Below are 27,545 nucleotides of genomic sequence, written 5' to 3'. Positions count from 1 at the left end.
ATAGGCACCGGGAGAGCATTCCAGAGTCTTGGGGCAGCCACAGAGAAGGCCCCGTCCTGCGTGCATGACAACCGAGCCTCCCTCATTGTCAGCACCGGGAGCAGAGCCCCTGCAGATGACCCTGCCAAGCGGGCAGCAACCCTTGGGAGCAGGCGGTCCCTCGGGTATCCCAGGCCTAAACCGTTAAGGGCTTTAAAGGTCAAAACCAGCACCTTGAATTGGACCCAGAAACAAACTGGCAGCCAGTGCAACTCTTTCAGAATGGGTGTGATGTGAACACAACGGGCAGCTCCAGATAAAACCCTAGCTGTCGCATTTTGCACTAGCTGCAGTTTCTGAATATTCTCCAATTTCTTTGCAAGTAGACATGCTCGAAATATATCGAATATTATAAGGACACTGTTGATTATAACTCAGTCTAGGTAGATGGAAATGGAAAAAACCATGCAGCCTTTTCTGTCCTACTTTCCCTGCTGCCTCCTGCTAATGGAACTGCCCCCGGGGTGATTGGTGAACACCCCAAAATTGTGTTTGGGCTTTCTGTGGGGAATTAGCGAGCTGGGGTGGAGCCGATCCACGTCAGAATAATTATTGTGCAAAGCTTTGGTTGTGGGAAAATGAACAGACAGAGGTTGAGGTTCAAAAACAAACAAGGTTTTATCGTAGGGTAAGGGTACAGTGGGATAAGAAAGTTGATTAAGGCAATATTTCTACTAAGAATATGTTACGAGAGTAACCAGATAGCTGCAAAGAGGAAATTTAGCTTAGGTGAATGAATGCAGAGTTAACCTGTATTTAACCTCTACTTTTTAAGGGTGGGGGGGAGTCTTAAACCCAGAGTCGCCTTCGATTCGGGTACTATTCTAAAGTGGCATGGGTGATGACCGTAGAGGAGAAGGCTGAAAAATGGATGCGCTGACGGATCTGGCTTTAAAAAGGGCGGGAAAAGAGATTGAAAAAAAGTAACCATGAGATCCACCCCCGTATCTTTAAGGGGATGAATACACACTGTAAAATCTTGTGGGCATACTGGATATTCTGGTCATCCTGCACCAATATGCATCCTCATGTTGTGTCTGCCAATTAAGCTCTCTGAACTCCACAGCCCAGGGGGAAGGAGAGATCTGCTGCACTCGAAAGCTTGCGGATTAGCTTGGCGGGTGCCTCGCAGGGAGCGACAAGGTGCGGGCTTCTTGCTGGGTAGGAGAAGGACCGCAGTGAGAGAGAAGGAAAAAAAGAGGGAGGTCATGTGACCGGGGGGTCATGTGACGCGGGCGTCCTGCGGCAGGCGTGCGAGCCTTGGCACCGGCTGCAGCAGAGAGGAAGCCGGGCAGGGCAAGGGGCGCCTGGGGGCGGGAGCTGCCTCCTTGGGGATCGGGGGGGCCGATGCTGGAGGGGAGCTGGGCTTTGACCGGCAGCAGCACCGCCCGCACGTCCTCCCTGCCTTGACTCTCTGGGCAGCCGAGTTACGTGTGGAAGCAAGCCAGGCTGCGGAGAGGGGTCACCATTAAGTGTTGGATTATGCGGATGGGGAAGAAGCGATCTCCTGCTGCGGACCTGGACGGGGGAGAAGTTGCTGGGAACAGGAGGTAGGAACAAATGGGACGGTTTTACAAGGGAGGGGAGAAGTAAGGACTGGGGTCCCGTCCCCCCCCCCCCCACCAAGGATCGGCAATGGGACCGGTGATCTTCTTTAACAGAGGAAGCTGCCACATACTGAGTCAGACCCTTGGTCTATCGAGCTCAGGATGGTCGACCCAGGCTGGCAGCGGCTTCTCCCAAGGTTGCAGGCAGGAATCTCTCTCAGCCCTCTCTGAGTTTAAGGTAAAATTTGTAGCTCATGCTGATGATGTTACATTACTGTTATCGAATGAAAATGAAATCCCGGTAATACTAAACCTCTTCTGGGAATATGGCAAGATCTCGGGCTCAGAATTAACAAAAGCGTATTTGCTAAAATGGACCCCGGACGCCAGCAACTTTCGTGCCTACCCATCTCTGAATGTAAAAGCGAAGGGGCCCCAGAGTCCAAACTGAAGTGGGTAGATACAGTTAACGTTTTGGGGATTGAATATGGGATTAAGGAAAAAGCCTGGGGGAGAAATTGGACAGATTGGGAAGAAAAAGTAATGCTTAAAATCACCATGTGGAAAAAATGGAGCCTTGCCATGTACCAGAAAGCGGTTTACATCCGGACTTACCTGATACCCCCCGGTGCATAACCTGGCGGTTGTCTATCCTGCCCCGCTCGATCTCCTTCGGAGAGTTGAAAGCCAGATCTTCCGTCTAGTGTGGCACACAGCGTCCTTCCCTTTGGCCCGTGCGGTAGCATTTAAGGAGGTTGAGCGGCGAGGCCTAGCCCTACCTGCCCTGCCACCCTATTTTGTAACGGAATTCATGTCCTACAATTTTGGAAACTGGATTTTCGTGAATGTCCATGATGTGTCCAACCTCCTGCAAAAAACCTGGGTCTCGCTTTTCGCTCTGCGAAAGTTTGTTTTTTTTATCCATAGAGCCAGCGTGGTATAGTGGTTAGAGTGCTGGGACTAGGACCGGGGAGATCCGAGTTCAAATCCCCATTCAGCCATGAAACTAGCTGGGTGGCTCTGGGCTAGTCGCTTCTCTCTCAGCCTAACCTACTTCACAGGGTTGTTGTGAGGAGAAACCTAAGTATGTAGTACACCACTCTGGGCTCCTTGGAGGAAGAGCGGGATATAAAACTGTAATAATAATAATAATAATAATAATAATAATCCCTTCAAGGGAATATATCTTCCAGTACTCACACTTCTATTCTCGCTCCCTGAGAGCCAGCGTGGTTTAGTGGTCAGAGTGCTGGACTAGGACCGGGGAGACCCGAGTTCAAATCCCCCTTCAGCCATGAGACTTGCTGGGTGACTCTGGGCCAGCCGCTTCTCTCTCAGCCGAACCTACGTCACAGGATTGCTGTGAGGAGAAACGTAAGTAGGTAGTACACCGCTCTGGGCTCCTTGGAGGAAGAGCGGGATACAAAATGGAGAAATGAAATGAAAATGAAGCCAGGGCAGACCCTGCTTAGCTAAGGGGGCAAGTCATGTTTGCTATCACAAGACCAGCTCTCCTCGTCTCCCGTGGTCTAGAACAGGGATTCTCAAACTTGGGTCCTCAGGTGTTATTGGACTTCAACTCCCATAATCCCCAGCCTCAGTGGCCTTTGGTTGGGGATTATGGGAGTTGAAGTCCAATAACACCTGAGGACCCAAGTTTGAGAATCACTGGTCTGGAAGTTGGGGTAAGCGGCGACAGGGCCACATTTGCCGATGACATTCAACGATTTAGGGAAGTGGAATGCACGACAGATTGCTGTGAGGAGCTCCAAAAGAGACGGCTGAGAGAGATTCCTCAGAGATTCCTCAGAGAGATTCCTTGGAGAAGCCGCTGCCAGTCTGTGAAGACAATACTGAGCTAGCTAGACCAAGGGTCTGACTCAGTATCTGGCAGCTTCCTACGTTCATTCATGTTCACATTAAAGGGCCCTGAGAAGTTGCTTTTGCAAAATTCTTCCTGAGCTTTTAATTGGGGATTGAGCCGCAGGCACTTCATGCTGGCCTTGGGCCGAAATAAACAAATAAACAGGATGCCACTTGCACAGAGAAATGACCTTGGCGCAGCTTGTGGCAGTGAGTTCCACAAGCTGGTTCCTGCGTGCTTCTCTGCCAGTAAAAAGGCTTGAGGTTTCCTTTCAGCTTTTAATGAGAGCGGAGAAACTGGGGAGGGGGCACTGGAGCCTCGCTTGCCCAAACCTCTGGGAAAGACAAGGTTCTTCCCACACTGGGAGTACTTGTTGCTTCTTCCAAACAAGCCAAGTTGGCCCACTCATTCACTGGGAGTATACCTGGCTTGTTTCCCCTCGCCTTGCTCATTTCTTGCCCCCAGGTCATTGGAGAAGCAGAGAACACTTTTCTGGCTTCCCTGTCTGTGTGAGACATCTGGACATGTATGCCCCACAGGTATTTTCTGTCCCCGCTCTCCACGATGCCAGGGATGATGTGCCGTCCTGAATTCCCATCCACTTAGGCTGGTCCTCTGCGGCCCAGTTCGCTGTGCGTTTTTATAGCGGGAAGTCATTTGCCTGTGTTTTCCACCGGAAGCTGCCGTCTACTGAGTCAGGCCGTTGCTCCATCCAGCTCAGTATCGTCTGCCCTGACCGGCAGCAGCGCTCCGACCTTTCAGGCCGGCGTCTTTCCCAGTCCTCCCTGGAGATGCTGCCAGGGATGGAACCTGGGACCTTCCCTACGCAAAGCTCTGCCATAAGCTTGACGTGACCTTATGACTCACACTGACTGGGAATTCCCCGTTTGTGGGTGGCAATGCACTCCCTGGTCCCCATTACAAACCACCTGCTCCTTTCAGTGCAGTAGGCACACGCCAAGCCTGTCAGGGCGGCCTCGGCCATCACAGACCTGTGACTGAGCACCAGTGTTCCCTCCAAGGCGTGTGCGAGCACCCACGTAATTGGGAGCACCGCCGATAGGATTCCCAAGCCCCACCAGGCATGGCAGTCGATGAATTTGCTGGCTGGTCCCCGCAGTGTTTAGAAGAACTGACGCTGGATCTCAGGAGCAGAAAGGGGTGCCTTAAACGGCGTTTGTCCCCTGGCGGGTAATTAATATAAGTGCAGGCCACACTGTGGGGTTTGGCTGCCAATACAAACCAGGCATCCAGAAACAAAAGGAGCTTCCAGGGACCTAAAGATGTGAAAGGACGTGGGTACATTCTGCTGTTCTTCCAAAGGGATACGATCTTTTCTTGGGGGAGAAAAGTGTTAAAAGTCTGTACCGGAGCCGGAGAAATCATGCATGGGCCCTGGACGTTGCTGCGTCTTGTGGCGGTGAGTTCCATAAGCCGACGGTGCGAAGAGCCCTTTCCCCTGTCCTGAATCCTACAATGGATCTATTGCATTGGGTGACACCTGACCCTCACTGATGAGTTCTAGAGCTATGGGAGATGGAGAACTGTTTTCCTGGATCTATGGTTCTCCGTGCCATGCATAAATAAACTTCTATAATGGCCTACCTTGTAGGCAAGGAGCTCCAATCTCCTGGTGGTTTGGGGTGCCTTTTTCTGCTCCTTTCTCAAGTTTGTGATGGGGTGGCAGAACTGCCTATGGTCTCCTCCAGATGGACTACAACTCCCATCACTCCTGACTGTTGGCCACGGTGGCTGGGGATGATGGGAGTTGTAGTCCCAGAACAGCTGGAGGGCCAATCTTGTGCATCTAAGCTGCCCTTGACCCAACTGCAGTTCGTGTCCTTTTATGAGGGTAGCCGTTTCTCAGAAGTGGGAGCGTCCCGTGCCGACCTGTGTTGCTTGAAATGTGTTTTTTTGGGGGGGAGAAGCTAAAACGAGACAGCCGGCATAGGTGCATCTGTACATTCCATGCTCACCTGCATTGTTATAAAATATTGTGCAATCTCTCTTTTTAGGTACGTGTTTCTGGGGAGTCTCCTCCACGAGTTTTTGAAAGCAGAAACTTTTCTGAAGTTGAAGGTAGAAATGGAACGACTGATCCATCCCTTGCTTCTCTGCAGGGTGTAATTACTGGGGGGAATGCGGTTTGATTATAGTGCTCGGGTCTCTGAGCCCTGCAGTACGGGGGACGGAGCGTGTGGCCGGCGGGACGGGATCCTGGGGAAGGGAGACGCCAGGCATTGCAGGAGGGGACCCCGGTTGTCCTGAGGGATGCCGCTAAAACAGTCCTAAAAGGTGCAGTTCGATTGTGGGATCGGTACAACCTGTATCTGGACAGGGTTGTAGAATCCTCTCTCTCACTAACCACTAGGAAACAGTCACACACGCCTGCCCCTCCCCAAGCGCTTAAAGCTGGGCAGGCCATATAGGAAGGAAAGATGGTGCCGTCGAGTCGGTGTTGAACCGTAGAGCCATGTGACTTTCTTGGTAGAATACAGGAGGGGTTTACCATTGTCTTCCTCCCACGCAGTATGAGATCATCCCTTTGCCCTTGTCTCTGACGTGGACATCTTCCTCCGGCACCTTCCTATATCGTTGCTGCCTGATATAGGTGACTACAAATATATATATATTTATTATTTATTTTATTATTTGATTTATATACCGCTCCTCCAAAAATGGGACAACGAATAAAAACAATTGAAATCAATTAAACAGTTAAAATCAAAACTAAATCAATTAAACAGTTAGAATCATTTAAACATGAAAAACATGAACATTAAAATCATTTCAAACCCAGTATTATTATTATTTTTTTAAAAGCGATGAAAACGAGCTGGGTGACTCTGGGCCAGTCACTTCTCTCTCAGCCCAGCCTACTTCACAGGGTTGTTGTGAAAGAGAAACTCAAGTATGTAGAACACTGCTCTGGGCTCCTTGGAGGAAAAGCGGGATATAAATGTAGTAGTTGTAGTAGTAATAATTAAAAGCCTGGGTGAATAAATGCGCCTTCAGTGCCTTTTTAAAGGTTGCCAGAGATGGGGAGGCTCTTATTTGGGAAGAACACCATATTTGGGATTCAAACTCACAGCCTCCTGCTCCATAGGCAAGTTGTTTCCCAGCTGCGTCACCACCGCTGGGTGTACCATAGCCAACTTAAAACGGAGAGCCGCCCACCCCACTTTAGGGCTGTACATTGAGAGACAGTATGGTGGAGTGGTTGGATTAGGAGCTGGGTTCAGGTTCTGTGGATCTGAGTCCAGAACTCATCTCTGGTCCAGCTCTGGTCCAGAACTGGGTTCTGTCGTCCGCTCTGTGGACGGTTGAATTCAGATTGCAAAATCGCACTCTCTATCCGGAAGCCTCCATCGTGGGATGGAGCCGCTCTGGGAAGAGCAGAAGGTTCCCAAGTTCCCTCCCGGGCAGCATCTCCAAGGTAGCCTCCAATGAGAGGAGAGCTGGTCTTGTGGTAGCAAGCGTAACTTGTCCCCTTAGCATTTGAATGGGAGACTAGAAGTGTGAGCACTGCAAGATATTCCCCTCAGGGGATGGAGCCGCTGTGGGAAGAGCGGAAGGTTTCAAGTTCCCTCCCTGGCTTCTCCAAGAAAGGGCTGAGAGAAATTCAGAAGGTTTCAAAGTTCCCTCCCTGGCTTCTCCACGATAGGACAAGATTATTATTATTTTTTTAATAGGACAAGATTTTTTAATTGAACCAGCAAATTACCAAAGCATACAGTACGTTGCCAAAGCACAATTGGCTGAGAGAGATTCCTGCCTGCAACCTTGGAGAAGCCGCTGCCAGTCTGTGAAGACAAGACTGAGCTAGGTGGACCGATGGTCTGACTCAGTATATGGCAGCTTCCTCCGTTCCTCACACACACGTCACCGTCACTTCTGACGGCAGCGTCTGGCCTTGTCTTCAAAGTGGTGCTTGGCCCTTGTTTTTCCTTCTGGCGGAGGCCAGTCATGGGAGGAGGGTAAAAGAACCGGACGCGGTACAAGGTTATGGAAGGAATGTTGTTGGACCCAGAGAAGGAGGAGGTGGCTGAAGGCGTTTCCTTTCTAGGTGCACAGCTGAAGTGGGCGTGCGAGGCAAGCGGGTACAGATAAAAAGTCACCAAGGGCCACTTACAGGGTGCTGGTCGGTGCCGAAGGAAAGCATCCAAACGCTGTTCCACAAGACACACGGTGGTATGTGTGGTGTTATATATATGGTTTTGTATATACTGGTTTTATCTATATAAAAAAAACACTTATGTGCCACAAGAGAACATCATCCTAAATTATTTTTAAGAAGGTTTTGCAAATTGTGGACGATGCAAGTCATTTCAGGGTGCTAGAGAAAGACCTGCTGTTCTGGTCGCTCCAGGTCTGAACACTCACATCAGTTTCGGAGGATGAATACCACGGAAGGAAGCCCGGGCGGGTGCGCGGCTGGGGGAGTCAGTCATGTGACTTGCCTCTGGGGGGGGCCCAAGGCAGTGGGTCCCTGGACAATTGTCTCCCTTTGCCCTATTGTAGTTACACCCCTGCAACTTTGATCATGATAATAATAGTAATTAGGGCTGCGTTATTTACTGAATTAATTGGTGCCCCAGGTTAATTGGGCGGAAGTTGTGGTGTTCAAGTTTAATTTTAAATAGAAGCACTAACACAAATTGCTGAAGAGGCATCTTCTGTTTTTCTGTGGGGCGTAAGAGAATGCTGCTTGGCAAAAAGAGAGGCTTTTTCCTCTTTCAGATATATTTTCTTCATATTCAGAGAGAGGAGAGCTGGTCTGGTGGTAGCAAGCATGACTTGTCCCCTTTGCTAAGCAGGGTCTGCCCTGGTTGCATACGAATGGGAGACTTGATGTGTGTGAGCACTGTAAGATATTCCCCTCAGGGGATGGAGCCGCTCTGGGAAGAGCATCTGAGGTTCCAAGTTCCCTCCCTGGCAGCATCTCCAAGAGAGGGCGGAGAGAGATTCCTGCCTGCAACCTTGGAGAAGCCGCTGCCAGTCTGTGAAGGCAATACTGAACTAGATAGACCAATGGTCTGACTCAGTATATGGCAGTTTCTTACGTTCCTATGTTCCTAAAGTTACGCAGATATTACCGAACTGATCAACTACAACCTGTTCAGAAACGAAGACTTCTTTACTTGGGTTAAGTTGCTGCGAATCGAAAGCAAGAGTCCTGATGCCTGTGAGGCTCTGTGAGAACCTGGGTTCAAAGTGTCAGAGAGAGAAGAAAATGTGTCACATTGCTTACAGTAGTTTGTGCTGTAATTAGCCAAGTGCTGTAATTAGCCACAAGTCGTTATTGCTGAACAGAGCTTGGAGGAAGGATGCAGCCAGCTTCGAGTGGGTGGAGATGGGAAGGGTTTGGGGCATTTTGGGGTTGCGGGGGCCGAAACTAATCCTAGAGCGTCTGGGACAGTGTGTCGCGATCCAGCTTCCGTAGCTGCTGGGAACCCAGATAGGGCTGAGAGAGATTCCTGCCTGCAACCTCGGAGAAGCTGCTGCCAGTCTGTGAAGACAATCCTGAGTGAGATAGACCAGTGGTCTGACTCAGTATGTGGCAGCTTCCTATGTCCTTATATCCTCAGAAAGCCGTTTTTCTCCTAATGTCAGATATGTGTGAGGCTGGTTGGCTTTGGATACAGTAGGGAAGTGGCACTGTGGCTGGGGATTGTGGGAGTTGTAGTCCAAAAACAGCTGGCTGGGGAGGGGCAAAGGTTGAGCAGACCTGGTTTAGATGGTCCATGGGTCTGACTGTGTAGGAGGCAACTTGATATCTGGAGTATTTTAGGACTCTGGAGTATATCTGGAATATTTTAGGCTGTTGGAGCCCCTGCTCTGTACACAGAAGGTTCTGTCCCTGGCAGCATCCCCAGATAGGGCTGAGAAAGACCTTTGGAGAGATGCTGCCGGTCAGTGCAGAGAGTCCTCGGAAGCCGCCATATACTGAGTCTGACCCTTGGGCTGTCTAGCTCAGGATTGTCAACCCAGGCTGGCAGCGGCTTCTCCGAGGTTGCAGGCAGGAGTCTCTCTCCGCCCCATCTTGGAGATGCTGCCAGGGAGGGAACTTGGAACCTCGATGCTCTTCCCAGAGCGGCTCCATCTCCATCTCTTCCAGTGCTCACGCTTCTAGTCTCCCCTTCATATGCAACCAGGGCGGACCTTGCTTAGCTAAGGGGACCGGTCATGCCTGCTACCACCAGGCCATCTCTCCTCTCCTGAGGTAGGAGAACCGGTCCTCGGACTCTGTGCGTGGCAGCTTTGGTTACTCGGTGCCTTCTCTTTTCTTTGCAGCCGTGACGAGCCCGTGGGCGTCTCTTTTCGTCCCTTCCCCGCTGCTTGGGCATCAGCACGGGCGAAGAGCTGCTTACCGCTGTCACCATGGGGTCCCGGAGAACAAGCCCTTTGGAGTTGTTCTTCTTCCTGCAGACGGCAGTTGGAGTGATGGGTGAGTGTGGCATCGAGGTGGGGTATATGAGATATTGGTGCCCGGGGCGGGCGGGGTGTATTGAGGAGCTTGGAAGGGGGGGGCCACGGTCCGCGGGGAGGCACAGCCGGGTAGAAACGTGTCGACAGGGATCCTCGAGAAAGGGACTGAAAATCACTGAGTCAGACCCTTGGTCCATCTCGCTCAGGATTGTCAACCCAGGCTGGCAGCGGCTTCTCTGAGGTTGCAGGCAGGAGCCTCTCTCAGCCCTGTCTTGGAGATGCTGCCTGGGAGGGAATCTGGAACCTTCTGCATGCATGCTGGCAGGCGCTCTTCCCAGAGCGGCCCCATCCACTAAGGGGAATATCTTGCATGGGGTCTCCCATCCAAATGCAAGCCAGGACAGAGCCTAATGAGCAAAGGGGACAATTCAAGCTTGCTAGCATAAGACCAGCTCTCCTCTCTATTCAATCCCTGGCAGCATCTCTAGATGGTCTAATGGTCTGACTTGGTATAAGGCAGTTTCTGGTCTTCCTGAGTCTGGGGATGGGGTCATAGCTCAGTGGTCATGCATCTCCTCTGCTTGCAGAAGGTCCTGGGTTCAATCCCTGGCAGCATCTTCAAGTAGGACTGGGAAAAAACCCCTGCCTGAAACGCTGCCAGTCAGTGTAAACCACACTGAGGTTACGGTAACGGAGGTTAACAATCTGGCTTATGGCGTTGATTGCCGCAAAGTGTGGCATTGCTCCTTTATTTATTTATGTATTTATTACATTGATATCCTGCCCTCCCTCTGAGGAGCACAGAGCGGTGTCGGTGCCTATTTTTATCCTCACAACAACCCTGCGAGGTAGGTTAGTCTGAGAGATACATGCCTGGCTCAGAGTCACCCTGTGAGTGTCATGGTTGAATGGGGATTCGAACTCGGGTCTTCCCGGTCCTCGTCCAACACTCTAACCACTGTGCTATGCTGGCTCAGAAGACTTTAAAAGAGGATTAGGCGAATGAGCGGAGAAGAAGTCTATCAACAGCTATTAGCCGCGTGTCTTGGGGGAGCCTTGTCCATATTCATCCCCAAAGGTTGCACAAATATACATATGCGCACACACACCAATGCGCGCACACCTATGCATGTATGTATATACATGTACATATGTATGTGTGTATATATATACACATATGTGTATATATACTGCTTTTCAACAAAAGTTTCCAAAGTGATTCACACAGAGAAATAATAAATAAATAAATAAGAAAGATGGATTTTATTTAAGGCCTTTGAAGCCACCACGCCCCCCTGCAAGTTAGGCATCATCTCCCTACACACACACACACACACCCCGTGACACACACAGTATTTTTATCACGTGGGTTCTCGAGGCCACAAACAGCAACTAAACTCACTAGAGTGTCAGAATAGAAAACAGGTCTATTTATGCCACTATGCATGAGCAGAAACATTTCAACATGCAACTTCACCTATTCCCACCCCACATATTTTCTTCCCCACGCCCCGCTCTGTCTCTAGAGCTAAGGGCATGCCCGGTGGCCCCGGGCTTTGGCCCGGAAGTCCAGGGGTGAGAATGCCTCGGAGTGTCCCACTAAATACTATTTGGTGGAGTCAGAACAAGGCTGGGCAGCTGTGGAACTTGGTTCAGCTCTGAGTGGGCTCTTCTTATGGGGCCTGGAGGAGGGACGGATGTCGGGCCAGACGTCAGTCGTTGGGTGCTTGGCTTCTGTTTGCTGAACAGCAGCTGCCTAGGATGGAAGGGTTCGGGATTCGAATTCAGCCCTTTGCCCCGCCTGTCCCCTGCACAGCTGTCCAGGGAGGGAGCTAGCTTGAGACCCGGATGTGGGGCAGGAGGTTAAATCCCTTCTCCCCACTCTGCCTCCTGCTTCCCAAAGCGGCCGTTTTGAAAATGAAAAAGCAGGCGCATAAGAGCCCAAGGGTGTTCTGAATTATTAGACAATGTAATTAGCCATTATTAGATGGGATTATTCATTGTTAGACAATGTAAGTAGCCATTAAGACGATGTAACTAGCCGTTAAGACCATGTACCTAGCCATTACTAGACGATGTAATTATCAGACGATGTAATTAATATATCGACACCGGTTGCCCACAACAAAGACTCCCAAGGCGGCTCACACGGTGGGGAGATGGAAGAATTTGCTCCCTGTCCCAAAAGGGCTTGCCGTCGAGAAAAAGAGACCCCCAGCCGCCGCCGCTGGAAAAGCTGTTGTGCTGAGATGCCTGTCTTGATCTGTCCAAGTCCTGCTCCTGTTTGGAGATCTGAATGGCGCTGTGATATGGGTGGAAATCACCATGCTAATTCTCGTTGGGTTGCTTTTTTTTTTTTTTAGAAGCAACCCTCCCTGAGCTCCGCATAACAAAATTGCCTTTAGCAATGTGGTGGGGGCGGCGGGGGGGGGGGAGGAGAAATGGGGTTGCTCCTCCTTGGGGGGTGGGCGCTGAAGGCCCCAGAGAGAGCCCTCTTCTGGCGGTGGCGGTGATTATCTTATTTTTTAATTTATTTATGCGTGGGGCCCCGTTCTCGGAGCGGTGGGCTTTGGTCTCCTGACTTGTGCTTGTCCTTCTCAGGCGCCCTGCCTTGCAACAAGAAATATTTTGGCCACGACTCCATCGTGTGTGTCTGCAACCGCACCTACTGCGACACGCAGGACCCCGTCTCTCTCCCACGCCCGGGCTTCTTCGTCAAGTATGAGAGCAGCAAGTCTGGTGCGCGGCTGGAGCGCAGTGAAGGGAAGTTCCAGGACTCGCCGTTCACCCCAGGTATTGGCTGTGAGTGTGTGTGTGTGTGTGTGTGTGTGTGTGTGTGTGTGTGTGTCTAGCGTGGTGTTGTGGTTAGAGTGCTGGACTAGGAGCGGGGAGACCTGAGTTCAAATCCCCATTCAGCCATGACACTTGCTGGGTGACTCTGGGCCAACCACTTCTCTCTCAGCCTAACCTACTTCACAGGGTTGTTGTGTGAGGAGAAACCTAAGTATGTAGTACACCGCTCTGGGCTCCTTGGAGGAAGAGCAGGATAGAAAATGTAAAAAAAAAAAAAAAAAAAAAAAAAAAATAATAATAATAATAATAATAATAATAATAATAAAATTAATAAAAAATAATGGAGAGCTGGTCTTGCCGTAATGAACATGAATAGTTCCCTCTGCTAAGCTGAGTCTGCCTTGGTTTGCATTTGGATGGGAACTTCCACGTGGAGGCAGTGAAGGACCCCACATCCGACTTCCATCCATGGTGGAAACTGTCCATTGATTCCTACCCTGTGTTTCCCATCCTTCAACCCATTGCCAATCCACAATTGAACCTGTCCCCTTATCCCATGACTGCTAGGTTTGCTTTAGACTAGAGCTTTGGTGGGGAACTTGGTCAAAAGCTTTCTGGAAGTCCAAGTAGATTATGTCAACCGGATCGCCTTTATCCACATGCCTGTTGACACTCTCAAAGAACTCCAAAAGGTTAGTGAGGTGAGACTTGCCCTTGCGGAAGCCATGCTGGTTCTCCTTCAGCAAGGCCTGCTCTTCGCTATGCAGAACAATTTTGTCCTTAAGTGAGCTTTCAATCAATTTACCCAGCACCGAAGTTAGGCTGACCGGCCTGTAATTCCCCGATCCCCGCTAGATCCCTTTTCTGAAACCGGGAGTCGCATTGGCTACTTTCCAGTCCTCTGGTACAGAGCCTGATTCCGGAGATCAGTTACCATATTTTTGCTAGGAGTTTGGCAATCTCACACTGGAGTTCCTTCCGAACCCTTGGGTGGATGGTGCCGTCTGGCCCTGGCGATTTGTTGTTGTTTGTTGAATTTATATACCGCCTAGTATCAAAATCTCTAGGCGGCTTACAGAATTAAAACATACAATATAACACATTTAGAATTCAAAAGAAGATAAAAATTATAGATAAAAACACGTTAAGAACACTAACATTTAAAATACAATCTCAGTTGAAGTTGAATGTTGTGTTGGCCAAGACCATTGAGAACATTTTAGAAGGAGAAAGTGGTCCTTCGGTGGAACCAGCTCAGTCCTGTCGTGTGGCTATGCCCTGGGTGTCACCCCCTGAAGGGTACAGTCCTAACTTGGGTATGTTTCCTCTCAGATTTCGTCTTGACTCTGGATACGTCGAAGCGGTTTCAGAGGATTAAGGGTTTTGGCGGCGCTCTCACCGATTCGGCCGCCATAAATATCCTCTCCCTGACCCCGGATGCTCAGAAGAACTTGCTCCGGTCCTACTTCTCGGATGAAGGTAAGCGTAGTGACGCTGGCAGCTGGGGGAAAGGGGTCAGGGCTTGGGGGTGCTGTCGATCGTGGAGAGCTGCTGCCAGTCAGAGTAGACAGCCCAGGGCTGGTTGTCGGGCTTGGTACAAGGCAGTCTTCGCAACAATGCAAGAGAATTTGCAACCGTTGGCCAGTCCATTGGAAGGCGGGACTTCCTTTTGGAGGGCCGTCGTTCAGTGCTTGGAGGTCCCATATTCAGTTCCCAGGCAAAAGGAAGCTGAGGTGTGGGGAAGACCCCTCTCTGGGACATTGGAGGGCAAGAGCAAGCAGTCCTGGGTAGGGATGTGCATGGAACCGTTGGGGGGGGTACCTTTAAGGGCGGGGGAGGGTGCTCTTATTTCTCCTGCCACGTTTTCCCCGCCGGTGCTGCACTTTCAGTGGGTCCAGCGGGGCAGCAGCGTACCTCCCCGCTGCGCCTCGTCGAACCGGAAGTACCCGACACACATGTGCGCATCGGGTATCTCCGGTCACTTCCGGTCCGACGAGGCAACGGGGTGGCAGGGAGATACGCTACTGCCCCACTGGACCCATTGAAAGTGCAGTGCCGGCATAGGAAACGCGGTGGGAGGGGTGAGAGCACCCTCTCCCGCCCTTAAAGGCATCCCCGCTCCCCGCCTTTGAACCGGCCGATCCGCCAATCGTTCGAACCTGTTCGGAGGCCCGTAACACAATTAGCTGGTTGTGATCTCGCCCCAGCACCGCATCCCACCCATGGCTGCTGCTGGGGTCTGCTGTGTTTCTTTTTAGACTGTGAGCCCTTTGGGGACAGGGATCCATCTTATTACTTTATTACCGTTTTCTCTGTGTAAACCGCTTTGGGGACTTTTAGTCGAAAAGTGGTGTCTAAAATTTGCACGTATGTATGTGCGACAGCCCTGCGAGGTAGTAAATGGGGCCGTGCTCCTGTTGCAGCTGCAGGATTGAGACAGGCAGGGCATGGCGTGCCTGAGGCCATCTAGCTAGTTAGAGGGAGAGACGAGTTGCGAACCGTGGCAGGGGCGGGAATCTTTGTGGGTTCTCCGAGGAGGCTCCTTTACCACAAGTCGGACCCTTGGTTCATCTAGCTCAGGATTGTCTCTACAATGAGGCTGCTTAGCTTCGGCCCTCCAGCTGTTGTAGGACTCTAGCCCCCATCATCCCCAGCTACCATGGCCAATATTCAGGGATGATGGGAGTTGTAGTCCAACATGTGCATGAGGCCCAAAGTTGTGCAGCTCTGGACTACGCTCTCCAGGGTCTCGGGCAAAGAATGATCTTTCAAAGAGATGCAGCTGGGGTTTGAACCTGGGGCCTTCTGCATTCGGAGCGGATTCTCTCTGCCACTGAGCACCAGCGCCATCCCTTCTCCTGTCTCCTACTCCTGCAGGGATTGAGTACAACTTGCTGCGTATGCCCATGAGCAGCTGCGACTTCTCCGTGCGTCCTTATAGTTACGACGACTGGCCGTACGACTATGAGCTGAAGAATTTCAGCTTGGTTGATGAGGACATCAAAATGAAAGTGAGTCTCTTTTGAGGGTGTGTCTGGAAGTGTGGGCTGCAGCGAGGGACGCCTGGTTAAATTTATTTTTATTGAATCATTCATTCATTCATTCATTCATTCAACATATTTTTATACCGCCCCAAAACTTGCGTCTCTGGGCGGTTGACAAGAAAACAAAATAAACGACACCAGCAAAGTTCAAACGTTAGTTAAAATAAATGGCAGCAGAAAAAGTTAAAACATTACAACAATTAAAAAAAAATTAAAACAATGTTTTGAAACCGTGTTAAAACTATTAAAACAGTATTTTATTAAAAGCCCGGGTGAACAGATGTGTGGCCAGCAAACCAAACCTCATTTATTTTTTAAAAATCATTTAACATATTTTTATACCGCCCACAACTTGCATCTCTGATGGCAGGCACCTTCTCAGAAGAGGCATCAGCGCTGGCCGTCAAACGCTAGGCAGTTGTTTAAGTCAGACGCGTCCTGATTAAACTTTTCATATACTGTTTTCACAAGGGCATAACGCAGTACAGTATTAATACATATGTCTGAGGACTGACTTGATAAGAATCTAAGAGGACTTCAACTCGCTTGGAAGTACAGTTTTACTATATATATCTGAGGACTTGTACAATACTTTCCATGAGGATTTTTAGTGGTTTATGACTTTAAAAAAATAATCTTAAGTTTAAGCCTTTTTGATGCAGCATTTCTATCGGTTATCATTAAAATACCCGTTTATATTCTTCTTCTTTGGAGTTGTATATTATAATCTAGAACCATATTAATTTTCTCTATTTTTTAATTAGGAACTTTTAAAAACAATTACTTGGGTTGGCCTTTCTGGATCAGGCGTTTTGTGTTGTGTATCCTGCTTTGTGTTGTCTATAAAGTCCATTAGGGCACCGATTCTTGGGGGTGGGGAGGGTGCATGAACAGTGCCGGAAGATCACCCTGCCCATGATTAGGTGTTCTTTCCCTCTTGAGTTGCACGGTGCTGTAAGAACGGAAGAGGTGGTCCGGTCTTGTGGTAGCAAGCATGACTTGTCCCCATAGCTAAGCAGGGTCTGTCCTGGTTGCATACAAATGGGAGACTTGATGTGTGAGCACTGTTGGATGTTCCCCTTAGGGGATGATGGAGTCGCTCCGGGAAGAGCATCTAGGTCCCAAGTTCCCTCCCTGGCAGCATCTCCAAGATAGGGCCAAGAGAGATTCCTGCCTGCGACCTTGGAGAAGCCGCTGCCAGTCTGTGAAGACAATACTGAGCTAGATGGACCAAGGGTCTGACTCAGTATATGGCAGCTTCCTATGTTCCTAAAGGGCCTTCACATTCTGCATGCCAAAAGGCAGAGTCATCTTGACTCGTTGCCCCCCTCGGCCCCCAATAAACAGCTCGCCTCCGAAGCTGCCCTCCCTCTCTTGAACGTGATCGGCCTGCCTCAGGATTCCTCCCCCAGAATGGAATGGTCTCGGGCTGGATTTCCCAATGAACGGCAGCCTCTTTTCGTCTCTTAAAGTGCTAGGGTTTTGCCACCTTCATGGCGCAGCGGGGACATTTATTTACGATCAATAGATAAGATCGATCCCTGTCCCCAAAGGGCTCACAATCTAAAAAAGAAACATCAGAGTGACACCATCGACAGTCACTGGAGGGATGCTGTGCTGGGGGTGGATAGGGCCAGTCACTCTCCCCCTGCTCAAGAAAGAGAATTGCCACGTTAAAAGGTGCCTCTTTGCCCAGTTAGCAGGGGCTAGTCAAATGACAGAGGTTGGTGGTTCAAATCCCTGCCGGTATGTTTCCCAGAAACACCTCTATCGGGCAGCAGCGATCTAGGAAGATGCTGAAAGGCATCCTCTCTTACTGCGCGGGAGGAGGCAATGGTCAACCTCTCCTGTATCCTACCAAAGAAAAACCACAGGACTCTGTGGGCGCCAGGAGTCGATACCGACCTGACAGCACATTTTACCTTTTAATACACTGGGAAATCTCTCTCACTGTCTCCTCTAACCAGTGACCTAAGTTTGAGCTGTAGCTGCTGGTGGTGGGTGGGGTGGGCAGCAAAGTCAAAAGTGGCCCAGGGTGCCAGAACCCTCCGGGCCAACCCTGAAAGGCATTCCTTCTTAGTGTGGGAGAGGTCTCCTTCTAAAGATGGCATACCTGGGTGAAGGACAGGAATGCCTCTTCCTGGAGGCATCCTCTAAAAGTGTCGTCTTAATGGTCTGGAACTCTTGCTGCTCTTCCTTCGCAAACCTGTGGAGGTGTAATATCTCACAGTGCTCACACTTCTCGTCTCCCTTTCATATGCAACCAGGGCGGACCCTGCTTAGCTAAGGGGACAGGTCATGCTTGCTACCACAAGACCAGCTCTCGTCTCCTACCTGTGTGGAAGCCACCTTCGTGCAGTGCAGTGGGGTTGACTTTTGAATCGGCACGCACAGGATTGCAGGAGTTCCAATAATTGGGGAGCAGGCCTGCTCATTAAACCCCCATGTCTCTCCTGGTATCTGCCCCAAAACGACCCACTTGGGTCAGACCTGGCTGTGCCTGAGCCTTGACCTCAGCACTGTTTGGCGAGGATGCTTTTTCTCCCCCTTTTTAGATCCCTCTTGTCCACCGTGCCCTGGCCTTGTCTAAGAAACCCATCTCCTTGTACGCCAGCCCGTGGTCTCCTCCCGTCTGGATGAAAACGAACGAAGACTGGAAGGGGAAGGGGTCCCTCAAGGGGAAGGCAGGAGACCGGTACCACAAGACATGGGCCAACTACTTCGTCAGGTAAATATGCGGTCGGGGACGGAGAAGAAGACCAACGCTTTGCCTTGGGTGGGAGCCAAGCCAAGAGGGCAACTTGGCCAGGACTGGGAAATGGTGATATTCTCGGCTGGTGTAGGAGGTCACCCAGTCGAGGGATTTCGTCCCCTACAGTGCTCCTAGACGCAGAAGGTAGTAATACAAGGAACGCTCCTTAACCTTGTGCTCAAGGGCGAATCCTCCAGAGACTCGCTTCGCTCAGCTCGCTTCGTACAGCTCACTTTTTCTCTGCTCCTTATCCAGCCTTTCCTCCCCTCAACCACTTACTGGGTGGTGTCTAGCTCCGTTCTCTCTCTCTCTCTATTTATTTATTTATATTTATATATTTGATTTGTATACCGCCCTTCCAAAATGGCTCAGGGCGGTTTACAGTTAAAACAAACCACTAAAACAGTAAAGAGCTAAAACAAATTAAAAAACAAACAAACAAAAACAATATGACAATTAACAATTTAAAAACATTTTAAAACAATTCAACAATTACAGTGATTAAAATCCCGAAATCGGGTTTTTAATTGTAAAATAAACCAGATGTTAAAACACACACAAAAAATTTGATATTAACCCCCCCATTTTTATTTTTTAAAAAATCCTTTTTTCTGCGTCCTGTAGAGCTACTTCTTCCCCCCGTTTGTCTCCCGCTGCCTGCAGAAATCGCGGGAGAACAGGAAGCACGCCTCGAAGATGGCGGCTGCTCAGGGGAGCCTCGCTGGGCCTCTCATCAGGCCCCGGAGGAATGTTCTAGAATTAGGAGAGGAGAGCTGGTCTGGTGGTAGCAAGCATGGCTTGTCCCCTTTGCTAAGCAGGGTTCAGACTGGTTGCATCTGAATGGGAGACTAGAAGTGTGAGCACTGGAAGAGATTCCCCTCAGGGGATGGAGCCGCTCTGGGAAGAGCAGAAGGTTCCCAGTTCCCTCCCTGGCAGCATCTCCAAGATAGGGCTGAGAGAGACTCCTGCCTGCAACCTTGGAGAAGCCGCTGCCAGTCTGGGTAGACAATCCTGAGCTAGATGGACCTATGGTCTGACTCAGTATATGGCAGCTTCCTATGTTCCTAGAATGTGGGCGCCACCACAGACAAGGCCGTCTCCTCAGGACTGCCCAGCTGTGGCCCTCCTGCAGATCTTGAAATGCTACTTCTATCATCTCTGACTATTGACCGCTGTGGCTGGGGATTATGGGAGTTGTAGTCCCAAAACTGCTGGAGGTGGGGTTCCCAAGAGTGGTTTCTGGAGAACTTAACGGCCCTGTGGGAGAAGGCTTGGTCCTCTTATATGCACGGCTATCAAGCCCACCTAACGGCGCAGTGGGGAAATGACTTGACTAGCAAGCCAGAGGTCACCGGTTTGAATCCCCGCGGGTATATTTCCCAGACTATGTTTCCCAGGCTATGGGGTACACCCCTATTGGGCAGCAGCGATCTAGGAAGATGCTGAAAGGCATCATCCTCTCATATTGCGCGGGAGGAGGCAATGGCAAACCCTTCCTGTATTCCAACAAAGACAACCACAGGGCTCTGTGGTCAACCCGAGTCGGCCCCGACTCGATGGCACAACGTGACCTTGATCTGGCTCCAGTTCCTTGGAGCCTGATGCTCAAGGCCCACTCTCTTCTCAAGGCCCCTGCATTTATTCCCCACCTCCTCTAGGTTCCTCGACGAATACGCCAAGCACAACCTGACCTTCTGGGCCGTGACAGCTGAGAACGAACCGAATGCTGGGCTGATCGCCAACTACCCCTTCCAGTGCTTGGGCTTCACCGCCGAGGAGCAGCGCGACTTCATTGAGCTGGATCTGGGCCCTGCCCTGGCAAACAGCTCGCATAAGGACATCAGGCTCATCATTCTGGACGACAACCGGATCCATCTGCCCCACTGGGCCAAAGTGGTGAGGGCTGGGCTAGGGGGCTGAGCTGCTAGGGGCACCAGCGTGGCGGTCCCTGGCAGCCTGTCCGGCTAGGGCTGGGAGGGACGCCTGCCGGAAACCTTGGAGAGCGTTGCTTTCCCCAGCTGGAAGGAGGGGGCTGCCGTGTTAAGGAGGAGCCCTTCCTGGTGTGGTGAGCAGACGCCAGTCTTTGCCGGGGGGTGGGGTGAGGGGGCTCCTTGATTATTGACGGAGCATCTGCCCACTCTTCTGTTCAAGGTGGCGGTGGTGGGGAGTCCCCCGCGTGGTTTCCGTGGCAGAAGGCATGAGAAGATAGTTCTCTGCCCCCAAGGGGCTTACAATCTGAACAGAGACCCAAGGGAGACCCCAGCAAGCGGCCATAGCCCCTGGGAGGCTGAACTGAAGAGAGGCTGTTGCTCTCTCCCTGTGAAGGAGAAGAGAGTCGGCGGTTCGGAGGTGTTGAAGGGAGCCTTGCCTTCTGTTTCGTGGACCCTGCCGCCTCTTCAGATCACCGGGTTGGGGGGGGGGAGTCCAGTTGTGGCGACCACCAGCTCGTTGGGTGGCGACTCAGAACGGAGCCTTCTCTAGGGTGGCCCCAGGGCTCTGGAATGCCCTCCTGGATGAAATCTCCTGATTTCCACTCATGAAATGGGATGATGTGTTAACGTTTGGGTGATGGTGATGTTGGTTGGCTTTTATGTAGATTTTAGGATGCAGTTGTTGGGTTTAGATTTGTAACACACACACACACACACCCCGCCGAGGTTTTATATAAAGCAAAGGTAAAGTTGTGCTGCTGTCGACTCCTGGCGCCCACAGAACCCTGTGGTTGTCTTTGGTAGGATACAGGAGGGGTTGACCATTGCCTCCTCCAGTATGAGACGATGCCTTTCAGCACCTTCCTAGATCGCTGCTGCCCGATAGAGGTGTTTCTGGGAAACATACCAGCGGGGATTCAAACCGGCAACCTCTGGCTTGCTAGTCAAGTCATTTCCCTGCTGCAAAAATGTAACAGCTAAACAATAAAGAAGGAAAAAGTGCTTCTTCACCCAGTTAGCAGGGTTTCCACAAGGCTTTTTGGTCCATTGTGTTGTGGCTGATTTCATCTGCCTCGTGTCTAGTTTTTATTACTTTCCCAGCCCTACCTGGAGACGCTGCCAGGGATTGAACCCGGGACCTTCTGCATGCAAAGCAGAGGCTCTTCCATTGAGCTACGGCCACATCCCCCAACCTAGGAAGCTGCTTTTTACTGAGTCCGACCATGGGTCCATCTGGTGCAGGATCGTCTACTCTGGCTGGCAGTGTGGCTCCCCAGAGTTTCAGGCAGGGGGGGGTCTTTCCCAGCCAGGGTTTGAACTTGGGACCCTTTCCGGGCAGAATTCAGCAGTACTAAGCCACCCCCACCCACCCTTTCCTCCTTTCTCTGCCCAGGTCCTGAGTGAGGACAGTAAGGCGTATCGGTATGTCCACGGCATTGGCGTCCACTGGTACATGGACTTCATCGCCCCCATCGATAAAACGGTGGGCGCCACCCACGAGCTCTACCCTGACTACTTCCTGCTCGCCACCGAAGCGTGTGCCGGATCGCATTTCTGGGAGAAAGACGTGGTGCTTGGTTCGTGGGACCGGGGTGTCCAGTACAGCCACAGTATCCTGGCGGTATGTCCAAGGAGGGGGGCGCCGTTCCCGTAGACTTCGCTCCTTCCTTCCGTGGCCCCACTGCCCTAACCCCGGCCCTTCTCGCCCCTCGCCACAGAACCTGAACCAGCACGTCGTGGGCTGGACCGACTGGAACCTGGCCCTGGACCTGGAAGGCGGCCCCAACTGGGTCCAGAACTTCGTGGACAGCCCCGTCATCGTGGACGCCGGCTACGACGTCTTCTACAAGCAGCCCATGTTCTACCACATGGCGCACTTCAGGTGAGGGGGCTGCCGCAGATTTCCTGCTCGGGCCAGTGTCTCTCGCCTGCTTTTCCACAGAGGTTCTGAAAGCGGTTGGCATAGGCTGACAAATCAATCAGACGGTTCCCTGCAGCGGCAGTTGGCGCAAGCCAGCTGCCCCAAGCCCTCCCCAAGCCGGCTCCCCAATTTTGCAACACATGCATGAGTCCTTTTAGAGGGGCCCCCAACCTCACACCTGCCCCAGACCCCAGCAGTTCTCTGGGTGGCCGTCGGGCCCTGTCCCCAAGGGGCTCACGATCTAGAAAGAAACCGAAGGAAGATGACAGTAGCTGTGGTGTTGCAAGATTGAGATGGGCCTCTTCTAGGGGGTGTGCACAAAACCGGTTCGTGCCCGGTTCGGTTCGAGTCAAACCAGACCTGGCATGTTTGGGTTGGGCACCCTGAACTCGAACCCCTGTTCGGCTCGAGTTCAAGCCGGTTTGGGGTCCTAATTGTAAAAAATTAATAACTCACTGCTGGGTCTGGGTTATAATGCTGGTCTCCAGCGGGGGCAGCTGCAGGGGTGGGTGTCCCAGAAGGCCACCATTTTGAAGGGCCGCTGACCCTTGAGTGCCGGGGTCAGCATGATGACGCGGACCTGGCAGTGAGTTTTATATATATCTCTATATTACAACTAGTGGTTTTCGGCCCGTTAAATAACGGGCGCTAGTGCAGTTGTGAGCTCCGGGCCCCCACCACCATTCCCCCTCCCGCTGCTGTCGCCCGCCTCCATGCCGCGGCCGATCTCCCCGGCTGGGCAAGGGCCCCAAAGTTTCCCCCCCGCCCGACTTTGGTGGCGCCGCCAGGCCTCGGCGGCGTCTCTGCTGCCACCTCGGCCGACTTCCCCCGCCGCCTTTTCCCCCCACCCGGCTTCGGCGGCGCGGCCAGGCCTCGGCCATGGCTCCGCCGCCGCCTCAGCCGCGCCTCGGCCAGTTTCCCCCGCCGCCTCTTTCCTGGCTTTGCGGGGCTTCCCCGGCTTCTTCGCGGTAGCCGCTTCTGGCCGTCCAACATGGCTGCCTGGTCGCCGTGGTCGTGTCTCCCTCGGCACGTGCGCTCCGAGGGATGCCCAGAACGGCCGAGGGAGGCACGGACACACGCCTGGGTGTCCACAGACGGACACCAAGGCTTTTATTATAGAGGATTAGCACCCCTGAGTTGGCCTTCGAGATCGAACCGGGCCCTGTTTGGCTTGAGGGCGAGTCTTCGAACAGGCCCGGTTCGATGGTGAACCGGTTCGAAATGGAACCGGTTCGCACACCCCTAGCCTCTCTCCCCCCACATCTTTCTCCATTCCACTACTTCTTCAGAGAGACAGGAAAAGGAGAGAAAAGAGTAAGCTGTTGCCCTGCCAGGAAGGGCCCAGGGACATTTGTTCCCCGCACCCACAGCCCCTCGTTCAATTATAGATACGCCACTGACAGCAACAGCCACTGGTGGAATGCCACTGTTCACCCCAGGTTACCGTATTGATCTGAATAGAAGATAAGTCTGAATTTAAGACAACCCCTTTCAAAAGTAGAGGTTAAACACAGGCTATGTCTGCATTTACTCAAAAGGAGCCGGACTCTGACTCTAAGAGGAGCCTCCGAGATCTCATATTAAAAACAAAACAAAACTAGGAGAAAACCTAGTCTTGGATGTGGGTAAATCCAAGCTTAGACTTTCTGTCTTCTCTCTGCAGCAAGTTCATTCCAGAGGACTCCCAGCGCGTCGGACTGACCATCGTGAAAAAATGCCTCACGTGCAGTTTGGAACATGTGGCACTGCTTCGCCCTGACGGATCTGCCGTGGTCGTTGTCCTCAACCAGTGAGTGACGAGTTTGCACCTGTTTGATTGGTGACTAGTTTGCTTCCAGGCTCAATTCAACATGCTGGTGTGGATCTATCTATCTATATATCGATCGATCGCACCTTCCTTATGAGGCAAGGCTACAATACCTGGGGCTTTTTGGTTTAGAAAAAAGATGACTGCGGGGAGGCGTGATAGAGGTCTGTAGAATCATGCATGGTGTGCAGAAAGTGGATGGAGATAAATTCTTTCCCCCCCTCACGTCACACTAGAAACAGGGGCCATCCCATGAAACTGATGGCCAGGAAATCTAGGACCAGCAAACGGAGGTACTTTTTCACACAACGCATAATCAACTTGTGGAATTCTCTGCCACAAGATGTGGTGTTGGCTACTAGTTTGGATGGCTTGAAGAGGGGTTTGGATGGCTTCATAGAGGAGAGGGGGTCTATCAACGGTTGCTAGTCGGAGGGCTGTAGGCCACCTCCAGCCTCAGAGGCAGGATGCCTCTGAGTACCAGTTGCCGGGGAGTAACAGCAGGAGAGAGGGCATGCCCTCAACTCCTGCCTGTAGGCTTCCAGTGGCATCTGGTGGGCCACTGTGTGGAACAGGACGCTGGACTAGATGGGCTTCCTTGGGCCTGATCCTGCAGGGCTGCTCTTATGTTCTTATGACGTTCCATGGCTGAGCGGGGATCTGAACTCGGGTCTTCCTCATCCCAGTTGTCCTAGAGTAGTCCCTGGCTTGAAGAGAAGGGCAAGCTGTCAGGATGTGGGAGGGCCCCTGGCTTGCTCCTCTCACGTTCTTTGCCTCTCTCCTCAGGTCTGGGTCCGACATTCCCTTCGGAATTTCCGATTCGGTGGGGCTGATCTTGACCCACATCCCTCCCAACTCCATCCAGACGTATCTGTGGACGCGCCAGTGAGGAGCCCAGAGAGGTGCTGTAACACACACATACACACACACCCTGCCATCTTCAGGTCCTGTGGCTGTCCTGGTCCATGTGGAGTTGGCCAGGCCCGGCCGGGCCTACTTGTTTACCCGCCATTTTGGAGCCCTGCCCTGGAACTGAATGGCGGCACTTGTGTTCCTGTGATGCCACACTCTTCTTGGCCGTGTGCCGGGAAGATGTTTGAGCCTGAAGGGAAGGGGGTTCTCTCATGTCGGAGGACCGAACAGTCCTTGCTGAGGCCCGTAGCACCCAGATCTTCGAATGTGAAGTTGGCCCCACTGGATGGAGCTCCTAGGAGCCAGTGCTTCCCTTTTTGCCCACTGGGTGGTAGTCTATGTGTTGTCAGAACTCCGACATTATGCCGAATCGGGCTCCACCAGTTTGTCTCGATTCGTGGAGACTGCGCGATCTCCAGTCTTCACAAGTATCCCCAGCGCCCCGTGCTTAAATCTGTTTGTCATCATTCCCTGATTTCCCAGACGCGCACCGTTCTTTGTCTCGTTTTGCACCCTTTATCCTGCGTCTTATTATTTAACGTAGTTTTTTTTAGTTATGCCAGGCAAGGAGTTGTTTAGAGCAGCTACCCTTCTGGCTTTGAAGGTTTCAGTAAGCATTGCCTATGTGTTTTCAGGCATCTTTTGGACCAAAAGGACTAGAAACCTTTCACCTTAACAAAAGAAATTTAAATTACCTAAACTCTGAACCCAGTATTGCTTTCCGTGCCTGCCCTTCAGCACTGGAACATGCCTGAAACCGATGCAGATGATATAATGCAGATTACGGGCTAAAAGTGCCGTCCCACTCCACCCCCCGAGTCCTTTTATCTTTTTAAAAGAGGGTCAGTAAGCCTGAGACACACATCATGATAAAAAAGACAATAAGGAAGTATATGATCAATCGATTGAGCCTCCCCATTCCCCCAAGGGCAATGGGTTAGCCCATCTGGTCTGGGGAAACCAGGGTCAAGTAGTCTATAAAGCACATTCAGCAACTTTTCAGTGACACGTGGCGGAGCCTTTTCCGTGGTGGTTCCAGGTCTTTGGAACTCCCTGCCCCTTGATCTTTGGCCTCTTCCCTCCCTAGCTAATTTTAAACTGAAGTTGAAGATCTTTTTATTTCATCAGGTCTTCTCCTTAGCTCCTGTGTATATTGTGCCATGACTTCATGATTGTCTTTTACCCTATGTGTTTTTGTGATTGGTTTTACATCCTGCTGCTTTATTGTAATATATGGTTTGTTTAATGCTTTGTTGCATGCCATCACAAATCCATGCGTGAAGAACAGGGTCGTATAAATATTTTAAATAAATAAATTCACGCCACATTTCAGGTTTCAAGACTGTGTGGAATCCGCCTAATGATTTTAACAACCTCCTATGGTGGTACACGTTTCGTGGACGAGAGTCCATTTTATCAGATGCAAGTGTGCTGTATTCTAGAGAAGATTGTTACTCTGTGTGTGTGTATATATGGTATTTTTCAGTATTCACAGGGACTAGAAACTTAACTGACCAGTTTGAGAGGGGGTCCTTCTTGCCCCAAGTAAACGCCTATCTTGCCTATGTCTTAAAAAAAAAAAACAGAAAACAGAACCATGTGCGATAACTCAAAAGCCTGCATAAAAGGCTAACATGATTTTAGGCCGCGTTAATGGAACCGTCATTTCCAAATCATGAGAATTTATCGTTCCAGTTTATTCCCCACTAATCCGGTCTCATCGGAGAAACTGTGTTTTGCCCTCTTCTGTACCACTGTGAGAAGGATGTTGATAGATTGAACTGAGCTCCTAGGAAGACGGCAAAGATGATGAGAGGTCTGGAAAAGAAACACCAACTTCACATATACACTGAAGGGTTAAGAGCAGCCCTGCTGGATCAGGCCCAAGGAGGCCCATCTAGTCCAGTATCCTGTTTCCCACAGTGGCCCACCAGATGCCGCTGGGAGCCCACAGACAGGAGCTGAGGGCATGCCCTCTCTCCTGCTGTTACTCCCCTGCAACTGGTACTCAGAGGCATCCTGCCTTTGAGGCTGGAGGTGGCCTTTAGCCCTCCAACTAGTAGCCCTTGATAGACCTCTCCTCCATGAAGTTCTCCAAACCCCTCTGAAAGCCATCCAGGTTGTTGGCCGTCACCACATCTTGGGGCAGATCTGAGCTGCCGGTGACGGACCAGGAGAGAGATCTTGGGGTCGTGGTGGGCAGCTCATTGAAAGTGTCATCTCGGTGCACGGCAGCTGTGAAAAAAGCTAATTCCATGCTAGGAATCATTAGGAGCAGGAAGGCTCTTTGCTTACGGCAAAGTGGGCGGCGCCCTTCCAAAATATGAATGCCACCATTTTTGATAACTCCCTCCCTCCCTATGTGTGGCTGCCCTCTACACTTTCCTGCCTGCGGCTTGCCCAGCACTGTTTATATAGAGTGGGCTCTGGTAGCAGGCTCCTATTGAAAAGGCTGAGCAGTGTTCCCCCCACCCTTTCATTTAAATATTAATGAGGCAGCAGCCAA

General features: G+C 51.3%; 1 protein-coding gene across 4 annotated transcripts; it reads left to right on the top strand.

Annotated features, from left to right (window-relative positions):
• Positions 1-1,277: 1,277 nt before the first annotated feature.
• LOC128336961 (lysosomal acid glucosylceramidase-like) lies at positions 1,278-26,379 on the top strand. Of its 4 annotated transcripts, XM_053277332.1 has the most exons (14): positions 1,278-1,589; positions 5,466-5,529; positions 5,981-6,061; positions 7,517-7,641; positions 9,745-9,898; positions 12,481-12,672; positions 14,005-14,151; positions 15,550-15,683; positions 18,272-18,444; positions 20,127-20,364; positions 21,793-22,020; positions 22,118-22,281; positions 23,984-24,109; positions 24,914-26,379. In XM_053277332.1, exons 5-14 carry the CDS (start codon positions 9,832-9,834, stop codon positions 25,014-25,016), a joined length of 1,572 nt encoding a protein of 523 aa, XP_053133307.1. In that variant the 5' UTR covers positions 1,278-1,589; positions 5,466-5,529; positions 5,981-6,061; positions 7,517-7,641; positions 9,745-9,831; the 3' UTR covers positions 25,017-26,379. The 4 variants fall into 4 exon arrangements, with proteins under 4 accessions (XP_053133307.1, XP_053133309.1, XP_053133308.1 ...); XM_053277334.1 differs by lacking the exon at positions 5,466-5,529; XM_053277333.1 differs by lacking the exon at positions 5,981-6,061.
• The last annotated feature ends 1,166 nt before the right edge of the window (positions 26,380-27,545 follow it).

The sequence above is a fragment of the Hemicordylus capensis genome, chromosome 14 (genome assembly GCF_027244095.1).
Source record: "Hemicordylus capensis ecotype Gifberg chromosome 14, rHemCap1.1.pri, whole genome shotgun sequence".
In the NCBI taxonomy this organism is placed as follows: domain Eukaryota; kingdom Metazoa; phylum Chordata; class Lepidosauria; order Squamata; family Cordylidae; genus Hemicordylus; species Hemicordylus capensis.
This window is presented reverse-complemented; position numbering and strand designations above follow the sequence as displayed.